The sequence below is a fragment of the Muscardinus avellanarius genome, assembly GCF_963383645.1.
Source record: "Muscardinus avellanarius genome assembly, chromosome: X".
NCBI classification, from domain to species: domain Eukaryota; kingdom Metazoa; phylum Chordata; class Mammalia; order Rodentia; family Gliridae; genus Muscardinus; species Muscardinus avellanarius.
Genome location: NC_137792.1, coordinates 10,303,442 through 10,325,109, shown reverse-complemented (window position 1 = coordinate 10,325,109; position 21,668 = coordinate 10,303,442). Strand labels below are relative to the sequence as shown.

At 41.6% G+C, this 21,668-nt stretch overlaps 1 protein-coding gene across 1 annotated transcript in view; it reads left to right on the top strand.

The window, feature by feature from the left end:
* CTPS2 (CTP synthase 2) overlaps window positions 1–16,480 on the top strand; it is a gene marked incomplete at its 3' end in the record, with an annotated part of 101,063 nt that extends 84,583 nt beyond the window's left edge. The window contains exons 16-17 of the mRNA XM_080719600.1: window positions 1,277–1,421; window positions 16,411–16,480. Of these exons, the coding sequence (XP_080575726.1) occupies window positions 1,277–1,421; window positions 16,411–16,480 (215 nt within the window). The remainder of the gene's footprint in view (window positions 1–1,276; window positions 1,422–16,410) is intronic.
* Window positions 16,481–21,668: the final 5,188 nt, after the last annotated feature.

Genomic DNA, 21,668 nt, shown 5'->3' with positions numbered 1-21,668 from the left:
ACACCCCCATCCCTATTTTATTTTATTTTATTTTATTTTGAAACGGGGTCTTACTAAGTTGATAAGAGTCTCATTACTTGCTGAGGCTGTCCTCAAAGCCGTGATCCTCCTGTCTCAGCCTCCCAAGTACTGGGAATACAGGTGTATGCTCCCATACTCAACTTGATAGATATTTTCAATAAAATTATTTTTCAAATTTGGAATTATTACATAGTAACCAGGCTCTGTACTATAATAATTATGGGATTTGAGAGATGCTCAAACTATGTACTTACTAACCTGAGAATAAACTTTTTTTTGGTGCATGGTCCTGGGAATTGAACCCAGGAGCATTCTACCACTGAGCTATTCCCTGAGCCCTATTTTATTTTTATTTTTATTTATTTAATTTATTTTTTATGGTACTGGGCATTGAACCCAGGGACATTCTATCTCCAAGCTATACCCCAGCCCTATTTTTATTCTGAAACAGGGTTTTGCTAGGTTGATGAGAGTCTCACTACTTGCTGAGGCTGTCCTCAAACCTGTGATCCTCCTGTCTCAGTCTCCCAAGTACTAGGATTACAGGCATGCATTGCTGTGCTTGGCTTTTATTTATTTTTTATTTTGAAACAGGTTCTTGCTAAATTGTTGAGGTTTACTTTACACCTGGGATTCTTTTGTCTCAATCTCCCAAGTACTGAGATTACCAGCATGCGCCACCATGTCCTGAATAAATATAGATCTTTTTTTTTAGCTCTGATTGGGGGGAAGAAATTTAAAAGCTTAGAAAACTTCTACTCATATGGAAATGTTGTCAGTTTAACTCTCATTCTTCCAAAGAAGAGGATTCCAGATATCTAGGAAGAGCTACTTTTCTGTTCCTACTACCTCTGGGAGAATCTGAATTGCACATATATAAGGGGCTTCTTACAACCCTTAACATGAATGTGGCTTAATTCCTCCAAGAGAATGTAACACACACACACACACGCGCGCACACACACACGCGCGCACACACACACACAGCTGATTGTGGGAAGGCACAATTCATGGTGTTCAAACACTTTTGGTTAACTTCACTCTAACACTTTCCACAAATAAGATTCCGGAGCTCGTAGTGAATGAGGTACGCTTTGTGCTTTGAAATTCCACCCCAAATGGATCATGAAAGGACCGGCGAAGAGACGTTAAGGTCCTTTGAGCACATAATACGTTTCCTCATTCAGAGACAAGCACTTTCGAGCAGTTCTAGTCTTTGTCTGTTTCATTCTCATCATGATTGCTCTCTTTTCAGATCATCCTTATTTCGTTGGTGTCCAGTTCCATCCCGAGTTCTCTTCGAGGCCATTGAAGCCTTCCCCTCCGTACTTGGGGCTCTTACTGGCGGCAACTGGGAACCTGAATGCCTACCTGCAGCAGGGATGCAAACTGTCCTCCAGGTAACCAGCTCGCTGCTCCTGGCAGTGACCCAAGGTGCTAACATCTTAGGTTTCTCTGAAAAAAAATATTTATTTTTTGGTGCCGGCATTGAAGCCAGGGCTTTCTACCTTAGAGCTATACCCCAGCCCATTTTATTTTTCATTTTGAGACAGAGTCTCACTAAGCTCCCCGGGCTGGCCTTGAACTTGCAATCCTCTTCTGCAATCTCCCCGGCACTCTTTATGAAAGTAATTTAATCACACCTACAGCAGTAATGTGCCAGCTTTCCAAATTATGTTGATATTGGGTATTCTTTTAGAATTTTTGTGGGTTTTTATTTTTTGTGTTTTTGGTACTGGGTTTTATTATTTTTTTTCTTTTAACAATTTTTTAATTGAACATAAATAGTATACATTTAAACTATATTTGGTGCCCTCTCCCCCCGCCCCCGTTTTCCCTTTCCCCCTCCCACCAATGCTTGTCCAGCTTAACCATGTCATATTCATAATTTTACACATATTCAGATGTAGACCCTCATTAATCAAGATCAGCCTTCCTCCTCTCCTATCTTTCCATTCAAACTTTGCTGGTATTTCTCCTCCATTATCTGGAGTCCCACTGGTATCCTCTGTGTTTCCTAGTTTGGGTGGTACTGGGTTTTAAACTCAGGGGCATTCTGCCTCCTAGCCCTGTTTTATTTTTTTATCTTAAAACAGGGTTTCATTAAGTTACTGAGACTGGCCTCAAACCTGTGATCCTCCTGTCTCAACCTCCCAGGTTTTCTGGGATTACAGGCATGTGCCACCATGCCCAGATATTTTTGTCATTGTGATAATAAGAGTGAGATTTTTTTTGCTGATTCTTTGATTAATAAGTACATGTGAATATTGTGTGTATTTATTGGCTCTTTTTATGAATTGCCTGTTTGTATCCTCTGCTACTTTTTCCTTTTGCTATTGTATTCTTTTCCATGTTAATTGGTGAATCCTTTATATATAAGGAACATTTATCCTTTGTTAGATTGTTAATATTTTTTCAAAGAGATTTTGCTTTTCTTGTAGCTTGTTAATGGCAGTTTTTATTCTTCCTAAAGAGTTTTAGATAGGGTCATTGTGTAGTCTTTATGTATGTTTTATAAAAATTTATGTAGTCAAACCTTTTACTTTTCTGGAATTTTGCCTTTAGTATCATGCCCTAAAGCCTTTTTTATGGAAAGATTATATAAGTAATAACCCAGATGTTTTCCCTAGTCCTTTTATGCTTTTGGATTCTATGATTTTAATCTATAATGTATTTAGACTCTATTTTTAGTGAAGCGTGTAAGGTGGGGATCGGACTTTCCCCTTCTCTCTGTCAATTGTAAGTTGAGTAATTAGGTTTGATTTCAGGGATTTCTATTTTGCACAACTGATGGTTTTATCTGAAATCTTTTTTTTTTGGTATAGGGGATTGGACCGGGAGGCATTCTACCTCTGAGATACACCCCCGGCCCGTGTAAACTTTTTGGTTTTGAAACAGTGTCTCACTGGATTGGTGAAAGGCTTGCTAAGTCGCTGAGGCTCATCTTGGACCTACGAGCTTCCTGTCTCGGCCTCCCAAGGACGAGATTACCCATGTGCACCACGGCGGGTTCATACCTGAACTTTTACTATTGGTTTTGCTTTCAGAGCATTATAGTAAATTAAGACTTTACCTACCCTACTCCCACTATTGTTGGTATTGTTATTATTATTATTAATTATTATTATTATTATTATTATTATTATTATTATTTGCGGTACTGAGGATTGAACCCTGGGGAATTCTACCTCTGAGCTACACCTCAGCCCTTTTTATTTTTTAATTTTGAAACAGGGTCTTGTTATGTTACCATGCACTGGCCTTGAACCTGTGATCCTTTTATCACAACCTCCCAAGTACTGAGATCACAGGCATACACTATTGCACCTAGCTTATTATTTATATATATTTTTTGAAGATTTAAAGAAGTTTATTAAAAAGATAGAAATACAGAAAATAGAAATACAGAAAACAGTTACAGCCCCATGCCAAAATGGCATGAGGGGGGAGGGTGGCCCGGGCCAACTCACCACTCCCCTAGCTTATTATTTATATTTTTTAAAAATGTATTTTGCTGTTCTTGCAGGTGAACTGAACAGTGATGGCTAAAATCAGCTTGAGCAAAAAAAATCCTTAAGAATTTTTATTAAAATTACACTGTATTTAAATATATGCATGTGGGGGGGGTTGTATTTTACTCCTTCTCACCTAAGGACATTGAATGCAGAAAGTTGAAATGTGAAAGCAACTAAGCAAAATATCCCTGACACAGGAAGGGATAATTATCACAATAGTAATATATGTTGTTTGAAAGGTTTCCGTTGCTGGGCCTCATCCTAGCAAACAGCTCTAGCAGTATTACAGCTGAGGGCTGCCTGGATCTTTGCATGGGGCGCAAGCCCACTTATTAGTGCCATTGCTTGCTAGGAGAAGCTCACAGCTCTCTTTAACATTTCCTTTACCCACATGTTTATATGGGAACAGCTTTCCCTATCTTCCCTGCGGGACACCTCACTGAATTAATGATTGCTACTTGCAGTCTTGAACTAGTACATTGGCTTTCAGACTGTGCCCACAGAGCTGGGGTCTGAGTTGCCTGGAGGCACAGGCCGTAGGTGCTCCGGGCTCTTCCCCGCTTCAGCTGAGTGGCCCTGCGGTATCTGGCTCCTGCGCTGCCATTGATTGTGCCTAAGGGATTTCATGTGAAGAAGGACGTCCTGTGTTCTCAGGCTGCACAGCTTATGTGTTGCAAGATTGAAAATTCCAACGTGGCCCCATGCGTACTGTGGCCCTTGATAGCCACCGCACAGTCTGTTATTTCAGTGAAGTGGGGAAGGGGGAGTTTAGGACTGGGGGAAGTCATCCACTCATAATCATTTGGCTGTTTTCAAGCATCAACTAATATGTGAATGTGGTCTCGCTTGTGAAGCTTGCCTGTTCCCTCCTGGAGGAGGCTGCTGGTTTCAGGATAAAGCTGTCCGGCAGTTTTGGGGACGACCGACTGCTTGCTAGCAACTCCAGAGCCAGATCCAGTATATGTCTTGGAGAGAAGGAGAGTCCTCTTAACAAAACTTGGATGCTGAAATTGGAATTTCAGCTAACTAGCAGGCTTCCTTGATTGTGAGAGTGTTCCTATGAATCACCCACAAACTGGTACCTTCTGTTTTGTTTTGTTTCTGGTACTGGGGATTGAATCCAGGGGCATTCTACCTTTGAGCTATATTCCCAGCCCTGTTTTATTTTTTATTTTGAAACCGGGTCTAAGTTGCTGAGGGCTTCACTAAGTTGCTGAGGCTAGCCTTGTGATCCTCCTGTCTCAGCCGCCCAAGTACTGGTATTATCGGCACGTGCTACCATGCTGGGCTGCTGGGACCTCCTTTAAGGGCGGCCAGCATCTTTTTCTTTTGCTATTGGAAATTGAATCAGGGGTATTCTACCTCTGGGGTACACACTTAGTCCTATTTATTTTTTGTTTCTGAAACAAGGTTTTGCTAGGCTGCTGAGAATCTTGCCACATTGCCGAGGCTGGCCTCGAATCTGCTGTGCCAGCTTCCCAAGTCCTGGGATGACAGGCATGCGCCGCCAGGCCAGCCGGCATCTTATCTCTTTCCCTCCCTGGTTCCGTAGCACACAGGAGTTGTTTGTCCCCCATTAATATGAATAAAATGGAGCTGACAAAGAAGCATAGACATAGGTGCAAGAGTCCCAGCCAAGAATGGTGGCTGTGAATTAATACAAAGACAAATTCCAGGATTACAAAGGGGCCTTGCACTTCAGCTCCTCTCTGGCCAGCTCATGAGATTAGCGAGCTTTGAAAAGCCCATGATTGCTTTGATGGCCGGGCTCTAATACAAGCAGAGTTGGAACTGTATTTCAAACAAGATTACTGCTTCTAATGGACCCTAGAATGAACGCTAGAATAATGACTTCCTCTCCCAGAAATTGGCTCTGATGATATTGAACTGTGCGGCACGTGGACAGCCGATGTCTTTAAGGCTTAGAGAGTAAAAATCCTGGCTTTGAGTATGAACACCTGAGCCGTGACCTCTGCTTTCTGCCTGCTGGAGGATATTTATCTTTGAGCACGTGGGACGCTCCAGTGAGGACATCACTAGGGATTTAGAGCTGGCGAACTCAATTGTCAGCCACTCCATTATCTACAGAATGGCATCAGTTATAAAGAGCAGTTCCACCTGATTTTAAATGTGTCATGGTCTGTTTTAGGGTACTATTTTTTTCTTAGGTTTTCATGACCTACTCTAAAGTCCATGTAAAATCAAATTCAGAATCTGGTTTTGGGAGCCTCCTAGGATCACCTGCACATTTGGTAGTCCTCAAGAAGAAATCAGAATATAGTTGTACTCACTGCTAATATTTATTACACAGGAAGTATGTGCAGCAGGACCAGTAAGGGCAAAGATGTAAGTGGAGCCTAGAGAAATCCATTTGTAGGTCTTCGGTTATCCCCCTCCTGTGCTGCTGCAAAAAGCTCACCCTCTGTCCAGCAGTCAGACGCGGCAACACATGGGTGATGCTTCTGCCCAGTGAAGGCCATTTGACATTCAGAGTCTGGGGATTCTGTTGAGGGCTGGTCACACTGATGCTCTCTGCCTAGCAACCATCAAAAGCCCAGACTCCCGGAAGGAAAGCAGTGTTCACCATAAATCACATTGTACAAATAGCCTCGGTGCAGCCAAACGATCATTTAGTAATGGGACACACTTTTTTTTTTCCTTTTTGGTGGTAGTGTGAGGGATTGAACTCAGGGGCAATCTACCTCCAAGCTCTACCCTCACCTTTAAAAAAAATTTTTTTTGTTGTTTTGAAGCGGGGTCTTGGTAAATTGGAGCTGTCCTCAAACCTGCCATTCTCTTGTCTCCGCCTTCCTAGTACTGGGATTACAAGCGTGCACCACCATATCTGGCTGGAACATACATTCTGAAAGCCATATTCCCAGATACCAGCCAAGGACCAACCCTGCCAGCCTTTCTTTTTTTTGTGTGTGTGTTACTGGCGATTGAACCCAGGGGCATTCTACCTCCAAGCTATACCTTCTAGCCCTTTGAAAAAGGTTTGATTTGAAACAGGATCTCACTAGGTCGCTGAGAATCTCTATATTGCTGCAGCTATTCTAGAACCTGTGATTCTCCTGTCTCAGCCTCCCAAGTACTGGGATAACAGGTGTGTGCCACCACGCATGGGCCCCTGCTGGCCTTTCTAAGAATGGCAGCCTCAGGCCTGCTGTGTTAACTATTTTTTGCACAATTGGAACTAATAAGCCATTTTTGGAATAAATAAATCCAAGCTGGGTGCAGTGGCGCATGCCTGTTACTACAGTCCTGAGGAGGCTGAGATAGGATTGCAGGTTTGAGGCCAACCTTAGGAACATGGTAAGAACCTCAGAAACTTAGGCTCTATTTCAAACTAAGAAATAAAAAGATCTGGGGGTGTGGCTTGGAGATAGAATGCCCCTAGGTTCAATTCCCAGTACACAATAAAATATTCTAAATCCAATGGGAAACTATGGCCCATTAAATAATTATTGTAATTCTTTGGTGATGTCTCTCCTTGTGTCTAAATATAACTTATCCCGTGTATAAAAGATAACCACAGGTTTGCATGATCTCACTAGCGTTACAGTAGAATGAGACTGCCTCATCTTGTTGTGAGAAAAATATAGGAAATGCATACTAAATAGGATATGTCAAAGTGTTTATAATTGCAAGTTATTTAATATCTAGAAACAAAGCACATAATCCCTGCCAGGAATCCAATTTACTTTTTTATATAATAACATTGAAACTGGATTTTCTTAATTTAATTTCTTTCTTTCTTTTTTATTTTTTGTGGTACTGGAGGTGGAACCCAGGGGCTTTTACTACTTCTGGGCTATATTCCCAGACCTATTTTATACTTTACTTGAAAACAGGATCTCTCTAATTTGCTGAGAGCCTAAGCAGCTGACACTGGCTTCGAACCTGCGCGCTCCTCCTGTCTCAGCCTCCCAAGCGCTGGGATTACAAGTGTGCACCACCACACTCTGCTGAAACTGGATTTTAAAAAGCCAATCATGAGCCAGGTGTGGTGGCGCACGCTTATAATCCCAGCGCTTGGGAGGCTGAGACAGGAGGATCGTGCAGGTTCGAAGCCAGCCTTAGCTTGTTTAAGAGACCCTGTTTCCAAATAAAATATAAAATAGGTCTGGGAGTGTAGCCCGGAGTAGATGGCCCCTGAGTTCCATCCCCAGGACCACACACACACAAAAAGCCAATAGCATTTGATTCAAATACAGAATGCAAAATCAAAGTAAAAATAAATTTAATATTTTGCAGGATACTTGGGATCGAACCTAGAAACATTCTGCCTCTGAGCTATATCCCAAGTAGTTTTTAATTTAATTTTTTATTTTTATGTGGATCGTATTGAAAATGGCATACATTCAGACTGTGCTTGGTGCCCTCCCCCACCCCACTTCCCCTTTCTCCCCCTCCCAACAATAAATGTCCAGGTTGGCCATGCTACATTCATACTTTTATACATATTTGAATGTAGCTCTTCCATTAATCAACTTCAGCCTTCTTCCTCTCCTATCCTTCTATTTTTGCTGAGGTTTCCCCTCCATTATCTGGAGTCCCTCTGGTATCCCCAGTGCTCCCTAGTTTGGGCATATTAGAGGAAACATGTCCCTTCTCTTTGTGTGCTTGGCTGGTCTCACTTAGCTGGCATGATGTTCTCTAGGTCTTTCCATCTTCTTGCTAATGACATGATTTGTTCTTCTTTATTGCTGAGTAGAATTCTGAGTGGCAAGCATAAAGAAATCAAATAAAAACAAATGCCGGTGAGGATGTGGAGAAAGAGGAACTCTTTTACACTGTTGGTGGGAGTGCACACTAGGTCAGCCACTATGGAGATCAGTGTGGAGATTCCTTAGAAAACTGAGAATGGATCCACCATATGATCCGGCTCTACCACTCTTGGGTATCTTTGCAAAGGGGTTAAAATCAGAGAACTACAGTAACACATGCATATCCATGTTCATTGCAGCACAATTTGTAATCTCCAAAATATGGAACCAACCTAAGTCTCTATCAACAGATGAATGGATTGCAAAATTATGGAAAACACACACAATGGAATTCTACTCAGCAATAAAGAAGAACAAAATCATGTCATCTAATTTACTTTTTGGCACTGGGGATTGAACCCAGGGCCTTGCTCATGCTGAGCATGTGCTTTACCACTGAGCTACACCTCCAGCCTCAGGAATTCTATTTATAAGCAACAAAAAGGGATTGAAATCTAAAGTTCATACATTGTTTTTCAACATGTGTGTTCTGAGGCTGCTATGCATGGTTCTTAGGCACAATCACTACATACCACGTTTAAGAACAACTCCAGTTTTATGCTGTGGGCATTTATCATATCAATTTATTAGGTCAGAATAAAACTCTCTTGCTTCAGTAGTACTTATTCTATATCAGAAAGCAAGAGCTTAGATAGGGTACAGTAAACAGTTCACAAAAATTCAGTTATTTGGGGAAACAGAGTTTTAAAGTATAAAACTGAAATCTCAAGACACTTGAGTAACATTTTATTCTAGATTCAGGACCTTAAGATTCCATGTCTGCAACCAACTTACTATTTCTTCTGCAGAGAAATCATCCTTTTGTGGTGAAACAGGAGACAGAGTGGTATAGAAACAGCAGGAGGGAAGGTACTTAGATTTGCATGATTATTGCAGACCAAGCCCAAAAGTTGAAACTACTTTCTGATGAGCGGGTCCTTAGAGGAAGTGCATACACCGAGAACTTCCATTTTGTTATTCTCTTGTGTGTTTCTAGAGTCCAAGTCCATACTCTTATTTGCACTTATCCTTTCCTCTATATTCTGCAGAGGGTGCTGAGGATTGGACCCAGGACCCTGGACATGCTCTACTCCTGAACTATGCCCCTGACCCCTTTTCATTTCTTATTTGGGAACAGGGTCTCGCCAAGTTGCTGAGGCTGGCCTTGAACCTATGATCCTCTTGTTTCAGCCTCCCAAGTGCTGGGATTCCAGGTATGTGCCACGGTGCCCAGTTTGACAAATAGATTTTAATACTCCTCACTTCACACAGTAGTAATGAAGGTTAAGCTTCATGTGAAGCACTTAGCACAGCGCCTGGTCTGTGTAGGAACTTAAAGGAGAATTAGGATGATGATGCTATTATTTTAATTTTACCTTGGTTTCTATCTCCTTCATCTCTTGCCTACTGCAAAGCCTCCTACCTAGTTTCTGTGCCTCCAGATTCCCTCCTCCTAATCCATTTTCTGCCAGCAGAATGATCTTCCCACGTTATTTTAGAGTTTAAAACCCTCAGTGGCTTCTCTTGGCTTATAGGATCAAATGCACATAAATCCATATGAAACAGGAATAAATCCATATGCAGGCTCCTGAATTCCCCAGAGGGTTTTAACGCCTTTGCCTCTTGGCTCTTGATATATATATTCTAGAGGTGCTTAGTGAGAGGGGAATCGTGAAGGTGGGCCTGGGGGCGAGAGCGGGCCCCTCTGCTATCTGCACCGTGTGCCTTTCTCCCTCAAAGGCCTGCTTATTCCACTTGGGATGACTCAGAGTTACATCCTCTTTTTCCCCTACATGAATTTGACCTTCAGTTTCCAGAACTATTGCAAACTTAGAATCCCCTTGCTTTTTGACTTTGCGGCCGCATGGTTGATGTCGACAGGGTCTGATCTTGCAATATGTGGTGCAAATATTTTATTTCTGTGGGGGCAGTATGAACACATAGAGCAGTTACTATGTATTTGACTTCAGGGTCTGTCATATACTAGGGGATTTTTTTCTCAGGCATTGCTCCTCGTCGTTAGGGATGCTTGTGACGAAAGGTTGTTTTGTAAACGTTAAACTGCAGTCAAAATACTACTTTCTCCCCTTTGTGTATTTGAAGTAAAAGGGAATTGGGAAATTTTTTTTTGAGCAGTTCCTTTAAACATCATTTAAAACAGTTCCCCACTGTGATTGTTTCATTTTAACTTTATACCAAGTGCTTTTTCTTGTAAATTATTGTTAATAAATCACATTTGAGTGCCTCTTACCTCAGGGATTATATATTGGCTAAAAGGTGCTCTTTATTGATTATGGTTCACTCCAGCCAGAGTGGAATTCAAAGTAATACAGACTACTGTGCCTTCAGTGTCCTACCTGGGTCGTAGTCTACTGTTTACTATGAAATGCAAAACTCATTCAGTGCACACCAAGTTTCTAATCCCATTGCTCTTATATTTTATGGCTTCCAGGGGCCCTTTGAGAATGAAGTAAGTAGAGCAGTAACAATGCTTCTGGGAAAACCGTGCATGGCAATGTGTTTTTAAACATGCTTTTTCACATGAAATGGGTTTTGATGGAACGCACTGTAGAAACTCATGCATGCTGGGAATCCTAACTACACATTGAACATTTTCAAATTCCAACCACCTCTTTCTGTTAATGGAGAAGAAGTCATTTAACAGTTGCCTTAGGGTAGCATAAAAAGGTGGGATATATGAGGCATTGCTATACTCTTTTACTCGGGCCTAGGAATATGTTTTTTTTTTTTAATCATGGGAATTTATTGGAAGCCAGGAGTCTTTGACAAATACTCTCTTTTTTTTGTGGTGTTGGGGATTGAATCCAAAGGCATTCTATCTGAGCTACACCCCAGCCCTTTTTAAAAATTTATTTTTATTTTTATTATTTTTTGGGGTACTAGGGGTTGAGCCCAGGGGCATTCTGCCTTTGAGATGCATCCCCAACCTTTTTACATATTTGTGTTGAAATAGGGTCTTGCTGGGTTGCTAAGCGTCTCACTGTTGTTGCTGAGGTTGTCCTTGAAACGACGATCTTCCTGTCTCAGCCTCCCAAGTACTGGGATTTCAGGCATGTGCCACCATGCCTGGCTGACATATACTCTTGACTATTGACAGGTCTTTTCTTTGTCAACCAGGAGGAGTCCATTGTGGTCAAGTCTTGTAAAACAAGCTAGTATTGTATAGATAGCTATTTCTATGTCACTACTGGTGTGTGTGTGTGTGTGTGTGTGTGTGTGTGTGTGTGTGTGTATGAGAGAGAGAGAGAGAGAGAGAGAGAGAGAGAGAGAGAGAGAGACACACACACACACACTAGGGATTGAACCCATACACATTCTGCCTCTGAGCCATACCCCCAGCGGTATTTATTTATTTTTATTTTGAAGTAGGATCTCACTAAATTGTTGAGGCTGGCCTTCAACCTGCAGTCCTTCTGTCTCAGCCTCCCAAGTACTGAGATCATAGGTGTGTGCCAGCATGCCTGGCTACTGCTGGTGGTTTTGATTTTATCTTATAAGAAATGATCCGGAGAAATACTCTTTTGGAAAAGGGTGTCTGTGATTTGCGGAGAACACACATGCCTGAGAAATATTTGCTGTGATTTTTGACAAACTATAGATAACAAGACTTTAAAAACAAAGATTTTTGAGGAATGACAAGAGGGCTCTTGCTTGGCAATTATGGTTTGATTTTTTTCTAATTGTTATTCATTTGCTTTTATTAGCACCATCCATTAAAACTTTCTGAAATGATGAAAATGTTCGATAAATGTGGCGAGTACAAGTGAGGAATGGTATTTTAAATTTTATTTGATTTAAATGTAGATAGACACTGTGACTCGTAGTTACTGAGTTAGACACTGCAAGTTTAAAATGTTCCCTCCTTAAATGTAATAAGGCACACATAAATGTGTCTACTTTTTGGCCAGTTCATAGAATTTAACACATAAGGGCATAATATCAAAGAATTCTTGCCAGTGAAAGTGTGTGTGTGTGTGTGTGTGTGTGTGTGTGTCTGTGCACATGCGTGTGTGTGTGTAGCAGATCATTCAAGAAGATAGGTTAAGCTGGGCGTGGTGGCACATACCTGTAATCCCAATACTTGAGAGGCTCAGACAGGAGAATCACAGATTCAAGACCAGCCTTAGCAATTTAGTAAGACCCTGTTTCAAAATAAACCATAAAACAAGGATAGTGTGTAGCTCAGAGGTAGAACACCCTGTGTTCAATCCCTCAATCAATCAATCAATCAATCTCTCTCTACACACACACAGAAGGGTAAGTTAGACTTTAATAGAGCTGTGGCATCTTAAATTAAGTAAAAATATAGCCAGATATATCTAGCTTATGACTTCTTTTAAGTTTCTTTGATGTAAAGCAAAAACAAACCCCTAAATCTGGGCACGGTGGCACACACCTGTAATCCCGGTATTTGGGAGGCTGAGACAGAAGAATTGCAAGTTCAAGGACAGCCTCAGCAGGTCGTGAGACCTTCATCAACTTAGTGAGACCCTGTTTCAAAATAAAAAATAAAAAGTGCTGGAAATGTAGATGAAAGGTAGAATGCTTCTGGATTTAATCCCCAGTACTGCACATACACAAAATTTGAACCCCTAAGTCATAGTGGCACATTTTATAGCATGTGCAGGAACCACTATGATTCTGTGATTCATTTGATGATCCACAGCCCTTTTTATTTCTTATTTGGAAATAGAGTATCAATAAGCTGCTGAGAGCCTTACTGAGTTGCTGAGGTTGGCTTTGAACCTGCAATCTTCCTAAATCAGCCTCCCAAGTACTGGGATTACAGGTGTGTGTCACTATGCCTGGCTGATGCCACATTTTATTTCTAGAATGATGTCTCTCTCTCTCTTTCTCTCTCTCTGCCAGCAGATGAAAATCAAGAAGTTTACTGGTAATGCCTATTTTTATAATTTTTTTGAGTGTCATGATATATTTTATTGTCCTAATATGGGTGTCTGAACATATATAAAAGATTAGTGAACCCTGGCTGGACACGGAGGTCCACAACTGGAATCCCAGTACTTGGCAGGGTAATACAGGAGGACTGAAGGTTCAGAGCCAGTCTCAGCAGATTAGCAAGACCCTCGGCAGCTTCAACAGCTAGTGTATTTATGTAGTTCTCAGAGCACGTTTCTATATATTCTTTTTTGGTTTGCATAACATTTTAGTGAAGTTGCAGGGTTTTATTGTTTTGTATTGAGGATTGAGCCCAGGGGCGTTCTACCTCTAACCCACACCCCAGCCCTTTAATTTTGAAACAGGGTCTAAGTTGCCCAAGGCTAGCCTCAAACCTGCAATCCTCCTGTCTCAGCCTCTCAAAGTGATGGGATTATAGGGCTAATTATAGGGCTGGGAGTGTAGCCCGGAGGTAGAAGGGCTTCCAGGAACCCCAGTACCACCAAAAACAAAACAAAACAAAACAAAACAAAACAAAAAAACAGGTAAAGTCAGGGGCAGTGGCATACATCTGTAAACCCAATGCTTGGGAGGCTGAGACAGTCAGATTGCATGTTTGAGGGCAGTCTCAGAAACTTAGCAGGACTCTGTTTCAAAATAAAAACTAGGCCAAGTGTAATGTGCATCTGTAATCCTAGTACTTGGAAGGCTGAGACAGGTGGGGCATAGGTTGGAGCCCAGCCTCAGCAATTTGATGAGACCCTGTTTTAAAGTAAAATAGGGTTGGGGTGTAGCTACACACACACACACACAAAAAAAAAAAACCCAAAACCAAAACCCTTAAAAATAGGATTGAGGGTCTAGCTCAGAGGTACATGCCTCTGGATTCAATTCCCAGTACCAAAGAAGAAAAATGGGGGTGAATTTCACCTGTTATTGAATTCAGACTTCTGTTATTACCAGTCAAATTTTATGTGACATAGGAGTCTTCATAAGGAAATGAAAACCACAAACAAACAAACAAACAAACAAACAGATAACCTACCTCTTGTGTTTTTTTTGGTACTGGGAATGGGACCCATTCTACCTCTGAGCCACACCCCCAGCTGTATTCTTTATTCTTTATTCTTTATTTTGAAACAGGGTCTCACTGAGTTGCAAAGGGTCTCAGTATGTAGCTGAGGCTGTCTGTGAACTGCGATCCTCCTGTCTCAGCCTCCCAAATACTGGGATTACAAGCGTGCACCACCATGCCCAGCTAACTCTTGTTTTTTTTTTTTTCATAGTAAGTGGATGAAAATTAGAGCCATGAAGAAATAAAATAGGGCAGAGTATGATGTCATGGTGATATATAGGGGAAATTTAGCAATACCTGTGTGTTCAGATACTTTCTTTTATGTCCATGTCTTCAGAGAGAAGGATCCTCTTCCTGTTGGGGTGTAGGGAGGGGACCTCTCACCCAAGAGTTTTAAAACCTTCAGGAGAAGCTCAGAACATCCTAGATTTTATCACCTGCTTTAGGGCAGAAGGCAGGGGAGTGTCGAAGAGACCTTCCTGCGAATGCTGTCTTTCCTGTTCCTTCAACTAAAGACACTGTGTCAAGGTGCCATATTTTGGATTAGAATGGTGTGTGTGTGTGTGGTGTGTGTGTGTGTGTGTGTGTGTGTGTGTTACTAGGGATTGAATCCAGGGGCATTCTACCTCCAAGCTGTACCTCCAGCCCTTTTTGTTGTTGTTTTTATTTCAAAACAGGATCTTGCTAAATTGCTGAGGGTGGCTTCAAACCTGTAATCCTCCTGTCTCAGTGTCCCAAGTACTGAGATTACAGGTGCATGCCACCATGTCTCTCTGAGTAGTGGCTCTTGAACCTCCTTCATTGCCAAAGGAAACAGTTGTCATCAAAAGGGTTTAAACTGAAAAAAACCAAAACCTCTAAGCATCCAGGTAATATTTTATGCCCTTGAGAACAAAGTGACATCAGTTGGACTGAGCAGTGCTCTCTTCATGTCCATGGGGAAGGGTTGATTCTTCAACTCAAGATCTGCAGGGTCCTTAGCTTACATGATGGAAAAGAATTTCAGCATGCACCAGAGACATAGAGACTTATTTAAGACAGTAAGAAATACACGTTTAAGGGAGAATGAGGGCCACCTGCAGAGAGAGAGGGGAGGGGAGAGGGGGAGAGGGCGAGAGGGAGGGACGGAGAGAAAGAAAAGAGAAGACAGATACATAGATAGATATACCTTTGGGGTTTCACAACTCTTCTTTTATAGGAGACCCCCACGAGGGGATGGATAGGGGTACAGAGCAGGGATGGCAGTCCAGTTTTCCCCAGAATTCTCAGGTTTCTGGTATATGATTGATGGGTGGTGCCTGAGCTTGACTAAGTGTCATGATCTTTTAATAGCACTCCCTCTTAGACATTCCTTATCAGTCTAAAATACACTCTGCTGGTCAGCAAGACGTAAGTACATAAGTGACTGGATGGATAATGCTTTATCAGATCCTTTGTTTATCAAACCTTTTAGAAACTTTAGGTCCAAGAGAAAGGTAGACTTTCAGGGTTAAAGGTGAGGGCCTCTTAGGGATAGGTGCCTAATGGAAAACAGAACAGATGGGGCAAAGATGGGGACCATTGTGAGATTTTTCTTTTAGATCTGAAGCTACAGTCTTCCTTTTCCTTCCTTATTTGTCTCCTTTCTACCTATTAATTTTATTTCTCCTATCTTACCTCATTCAGATGGACTGAGATTTAGGTCCTTCAATGATAAAAGTACATTTACAGAAACTTAAAGGGGTCCATCAACTTGGGCCTTCATTTAAATCAATTCGTTAATAGAATACCTCTGATAGACAGCAGGGGCAGATGAGCAATCAAGTCTTTTGTTGAAGTTTCCAGATGATCAGTGGTCTTCAGAAGATTATAGATTTCAACTGAAATTGAAATGCTTTTCTAGATTTTCTGAATAAATAACTTCCTGTTTATGATAAAAGCAAGTAATCAGTTTCTCTGACCCCAAAGGAGGCCATAACCTCTTCCCATAGTGACTCCAAAGTGGTAATAGCTTCTTAGCATTTCCTTTGAGTACCGGTTAATTCTGGAATATGTTTGGAATTGAAAATTAAATAATTGTTCAGGGTATTTCTTTTTATACCTTGCTAAATTAGTTCCTCTTCTGATCTAGTGACAGATACAGCGATGCCAGCGATGACAGCTTTTCAGAGCCCAGGATAGCTGAGCTGGAGATCAGCTAAAGTGAATACAGGACTTGGAATAACAGAGGCTACCTGAGAGGGTAAGATGGAATCTTCTAGTATTGTTTTTTTTTTTTGTTGTTGTTGTTTTTTACAGACAAGCTGCGATCTTGGTGTAAATGGGAGCCTTAGAGGACTTTTCTCTCAGCATCCTCTTCCTTCAGGATGCTACTCTTTGACTGATAGAATTATCAAGACAGACTTAACAGCTCACGATGCTGTCAGGAGTTACTATTTGGAGAAATGGAATGCACCTGAGGCCAGAAAGAAGCAACTAAGTACAGCTTTTATAAATGGATACCTGGAAGCTATAGTGGATAGAATGGTGAATAGTCTAGGTCAGGAGTTGGCAATTTTTTTCTGTAAGCCAGGCCAAATAGTATTTTAAGCTTTATAGGCCTTACAGTCATAGCTCCTAAGTTCTGCCATCGCAGTGGGAAAGCAGCCATAGGCAATAGAGAAATAATTGGGCATGGCTGTGTACCAATAAAACTTTATTTTAGAAAAGTTTGTTGTTGGCATGGTGGTACATACTTATAATCCCAGTTCTTGGTAGACTTAGACAGGAGGATCACAGGTTCAAGAACAGCCTTAGAAACTTAGTGAGAACCTGTTTCAAAATAAAACATAAAATAGGGTTGGGGATGTAGGTCAGAGATAGAATGCCCTGGGTTCCATCCCCAACAAGACAAATTAATTAATTAAAAATAAAAAAATAACTGGCCTGGGGGTGTGCCTCACAGGTAGGATGCCCCGGGGTTCAATTCCCAATACCAACAATGAAGGAAACAAACAAGGAAAAGAGAAAAAAAAGATGTATATGATTCCATTTCTGATGTTGCTAATACTTGTATTCTCTTTTTAGCCTCTGAAGTAATTGTAATCAAGATGAAGGAATTATCTGAAGAAATCATCACACCCATATATGAATCACCTTGTTCATCAAACATGGAATGTAAAGGCTTAAAGGGAATTTGATAATGCTTACTTCTACAAACTAGAATCAAAAGTGGTAGTTTTCTTTTTCCTCCAGAGGCGGCCTTTGGTATCCACCAATTTCTGTAGCTGATTAAATTTTTCCTGCAACAATCATGTGGGGGGAAGTGCGTTCATGTTTTGTCCAGCGCATCCTGACGTCAAGTTGATAAGCAATGATCTTTGAACTGGGCCTTCCCAGCTCTATGGTGAGGGTGGCAGGGCATATGCTGTAACCTGGAACTCAACCGCCGGTTTGTGTGTGGGCCAAGATTATTTCAATCTTTCAATCTGTTTATTTCTAGTTAAAAGTAAAATTTAGCTGGCATGGTGGTGTGTGTCTGTAGTCACAGTACTTGGGAGGCTGAGACAGGAGGATCACAAGGTTTGAAGACGGCCTTAGCAATATAGTGAGACTCTCAGTAACCTAGTGAGACCGTTTCAAAACAAAAAATAAAAAAAGGCTGGGCTGGGCGTGGTGGTGCACACTTGTTATCCCAGCATTTGGGAGGCTGAGACAGGAGGATTGTGGTTCGTGGACAGCCTCAGCTACTTTGCAACTCAGTGAGACCCTGTTTCAAAATAAAGAATAAAAAAGTATAGCTCGGAGGGGTAGAATGCACCCTGGGTCCCATCCCCAGTAACACACACACACACACACACACACACACACACACACACACACACACAGGCTGGGGGGATAGCTTGCAGGTAGAATGCTCCTGAGTTCAATCTCCAGCACCACCAGTAAATACCTTAATAAATAAAAGTAAAATTTAGATCCAAAACCCGAGTGGCAAGTAAGGCCCTTGCTTCAGACATGAAATTTAAGAGGGAGCAAAAATAAAACAAAACAAAACTCAGGAATTAAGATCAGTTATATGTATACATATTTATATTTTAATTGAGGGAAAACTCACATAGCATAGAACTAGGCACGCTAAAGTGGTAACAGTGGCATTCACTCATGTTATGCGACTGCCACCTTTATTTCCACAACACCGTCTTCATCCCAAAACAAATCCTGGTACCCATTCGCCGTCACTCCTTTTTCCTTCCTCCACCCCCGACAACTACCAACCTCTTTTCAGTTTGTATAGATTTTCCTATTCTAGATATTTCGTGTTGGTGACATGATCCAGTGTGTGGTCTTGTGTGTCTGGCTCCTTTGATTGACCATATATGTTCAAGGCTCATCCATGCTGTCGCATGCATCTCAAGTTCATTCCTTTATATGGCGGAATAAAATTCCATTGTATATATCTGCCACAATTATCTCTTCATTTGTTCATGGACATTTGGGTTGTTTCCACATTTGAATAGTGCTGCTATGAACATTCATGTATAAATATTTGTTGGAATACCTGTTTTTAATTCTTTTGGGCATATAACGAGGAGGGGAATTGCTGTTTAATATGATATTTCTGTTTAACTTTTGAGGAAGGATCAGTGATATGTGTGTGTGTGTGTGTGTGTGTGTGTGTGTGTGTGTGTGGTACTGGGGGTGGAACTCAGGGGCTTTTCTACCTCCGGGCTCTACTCCCAGACCTATTTTTTATACTTTATCTGGAAACAGGGTCTCACTAAGTTGCTGAGAGCCTCACTAAGTAGCTGAGGCTGGCTTCGAACCTGTGTGATCCTCCTGTCTCAGCCTCCCAAGTGCTGGGATTACAAGCATGCACCACCATGCCCGGCTCAGTGATATTTTAATGGAATATTTGTGTGTGGGGTATGAGGATTGAACATAGGGGCATTCTACTTCCAAGCTATATCCCCAGCCCTATTTTTATTTTTTGAAACAGGGTCTCACTAGGTTGATGAGAGTCTCACTACTTGCTGAGGTTGTCCTTGAAACTGTGATCCTCTTGTCTCAGCCTCTCAAATACTGGGATTACAGGTGTGTGCCACCATGCCTGGCTAATGCACTATTTAAAATAAAATAAGTCGGGTGTGGTGGCCCACAGCTGTAATTCCAGTACTTTGGAGGCTGAGACAGGAGGATCACAGGTCTAGCCAAGCCTCAGCAAGGTTGGCAGACCCTGTTTCAAAATAAAAAATAAAAATAGAGCTGAAGGTATAGCTCAGATGTAGAATACCCCTGGGTTCAATTCCACATACCACACACACACACACACACACACACACACACACACACACACACAAAATCAAAATTAATAAAAAATTAGGAGCTGGGCAATGATGATACTTTAATCCCAGGACTTGGGAGACTGAGATAGGAGGATCATAGGTTCAAGGCCAGCCTCAGCAACTTAGTGAGGCCCTCTGCAAGATCTCACTAAGGTATTGGTGGAAGTATAGCTCAGAGGTAGAATGCCCTGGGTTCAATTCCCAGTAACACATTATCCTGGGTTTGATCCCCAGCACCCCCAAAAATCACAATGAACAAAATATCAAATTTTAAAATAAAGACAGGCCAGGCACACACAACTTAGTGAGACCCAAAGTAAAGGAATAAAATAGGGCTGGGGGTATTACCTGGAGTTAATATGTCCCTGGGTTCCATCCCCAGTACTGCAAAAAATAAAAATAATAAAAAAATAAAGATGAGATCCAGCTGTACACCTCTCTCCTCTCCTCAGTCCTGTCCCTGCTATGGGACATTGTCACCTAATTTTTACATCGTAGCATTCTGATACTAATTTAAATATTTTAACTGCTCAGTTTTTTTGGTGGCTTTTTTTGTCCTTCAACATTTTTAATGCTACAAGTTGTTACAGGATTATTTTTAAGATGCTACAGAAAATCCAGCTAGCAAATATGTGCAAGAAATGAAATGAACGATTCTGGTAAACAAAAATATTAAAGCGCTTCAGGGCTCCACTTGTGAAAATTATAGCTCGAAGATCACAAGAGGCGCCAAGTGAAAAGCTCGGGTTAAAAGCTGGAATAGGTCTCATAGAGAGAGGGATGCAGGCACAGAGGGGATACTTTTAATATCACAAAGTGGGTAGTCTGGCTCAAATGGAAGTCTTTGGCTTTAATGATTACAATTTCTAAAGTCACTTATAACGGAGTGCTTTTGCTGCGGGCTAATGATGCATGCAAATAGAGAGCACTTAGGAAGCGGAGCAGGAGCCTGTCTATTGTTGCTACACGAGACTTTTCTCTTTGGGAGATTTTCCTTGAACTTGGAATCTAGCAAACCAAACAGTAGTAGCATGGCTGCTTACAATACTGGAGCATCCGAGGGCTGTGATCACCAAGAAAGTTACTGTAATTCATTCTTTTAAACCCCAGAATGAGCCAAATGTGGGGTCACTTGCGGGGTACAGTGGGGAGCAGTCTACCTTCCATCTGACTATCCCTTGGGAACAGACGTCAAATCTGTAGAGAAATAAGTATTCAGTTATAATTGTGTTGTGTTCAGGGGATTGAGACTGTTAAAGAACAAGGACAAGGGAGCTTGTGAGAGAGTGCAGTGGGACCTATGACAAGCCAGAGAGCCGAGGAAGGCGTCCTGGGCAAAGCGGGCAAATGGCTGACCCAGATGTGTGCCAAGACAGCAGGGGATGGGTCCAGTGGGGACATGCTCTCCATGACAGGGCAGCTGGTTGGTGGTGACACTGTTCAGTGACTGTGGCCCTCTGCTTGCCGTCAGCCTATACTTTGTTGACGTTTGAATCATGCCTAGACACAAGGGACTCATTGTTTTTTGTTTTCTCCATCAGCCATATAGCTCCAGTTTTTATTATTATTATTTTTTTGGTAGAGGGGATTAAACTCAGGGGTGTTTTACCTCTGAGCTATACCTCCAGTCCCTTTTATTTTTTATTTTGAAATATGGCCTTACAGCAGGATACTGGCCTTGAAACTGCAATCCTCCTGTCTTAGCCTCCCAAGTACTGGAATTATAGGCATGTACTATTGCAACCAGCGTAGACCCAATCTTTGTATGTTGTTGTTTTGTGTATTGGGGATTGAACCCAAGGGCATTCTACCTCTGAGCTCCACTCCCAGTTCGTTGTGTCTGTTTGTCTGTCTGTCTGTCTCTCTATATTTATTTTTTGTGGTACTGGGGGTGGAACCCAGGGGCATTCTACCCCCGAGCTACACTCCCAGTTTCTTTCTTTCTTTCTTTCTTTCTTTCTTTCTTTCTTTCTTTCTTTCTTTCTTTCTTCCTTCCTTCCTTCCTTCCTTCCTTCCTTCCTTCCTTCTTTCTTTCCTTCCTTCCTTATTTCTTCTCTCTCTCTCT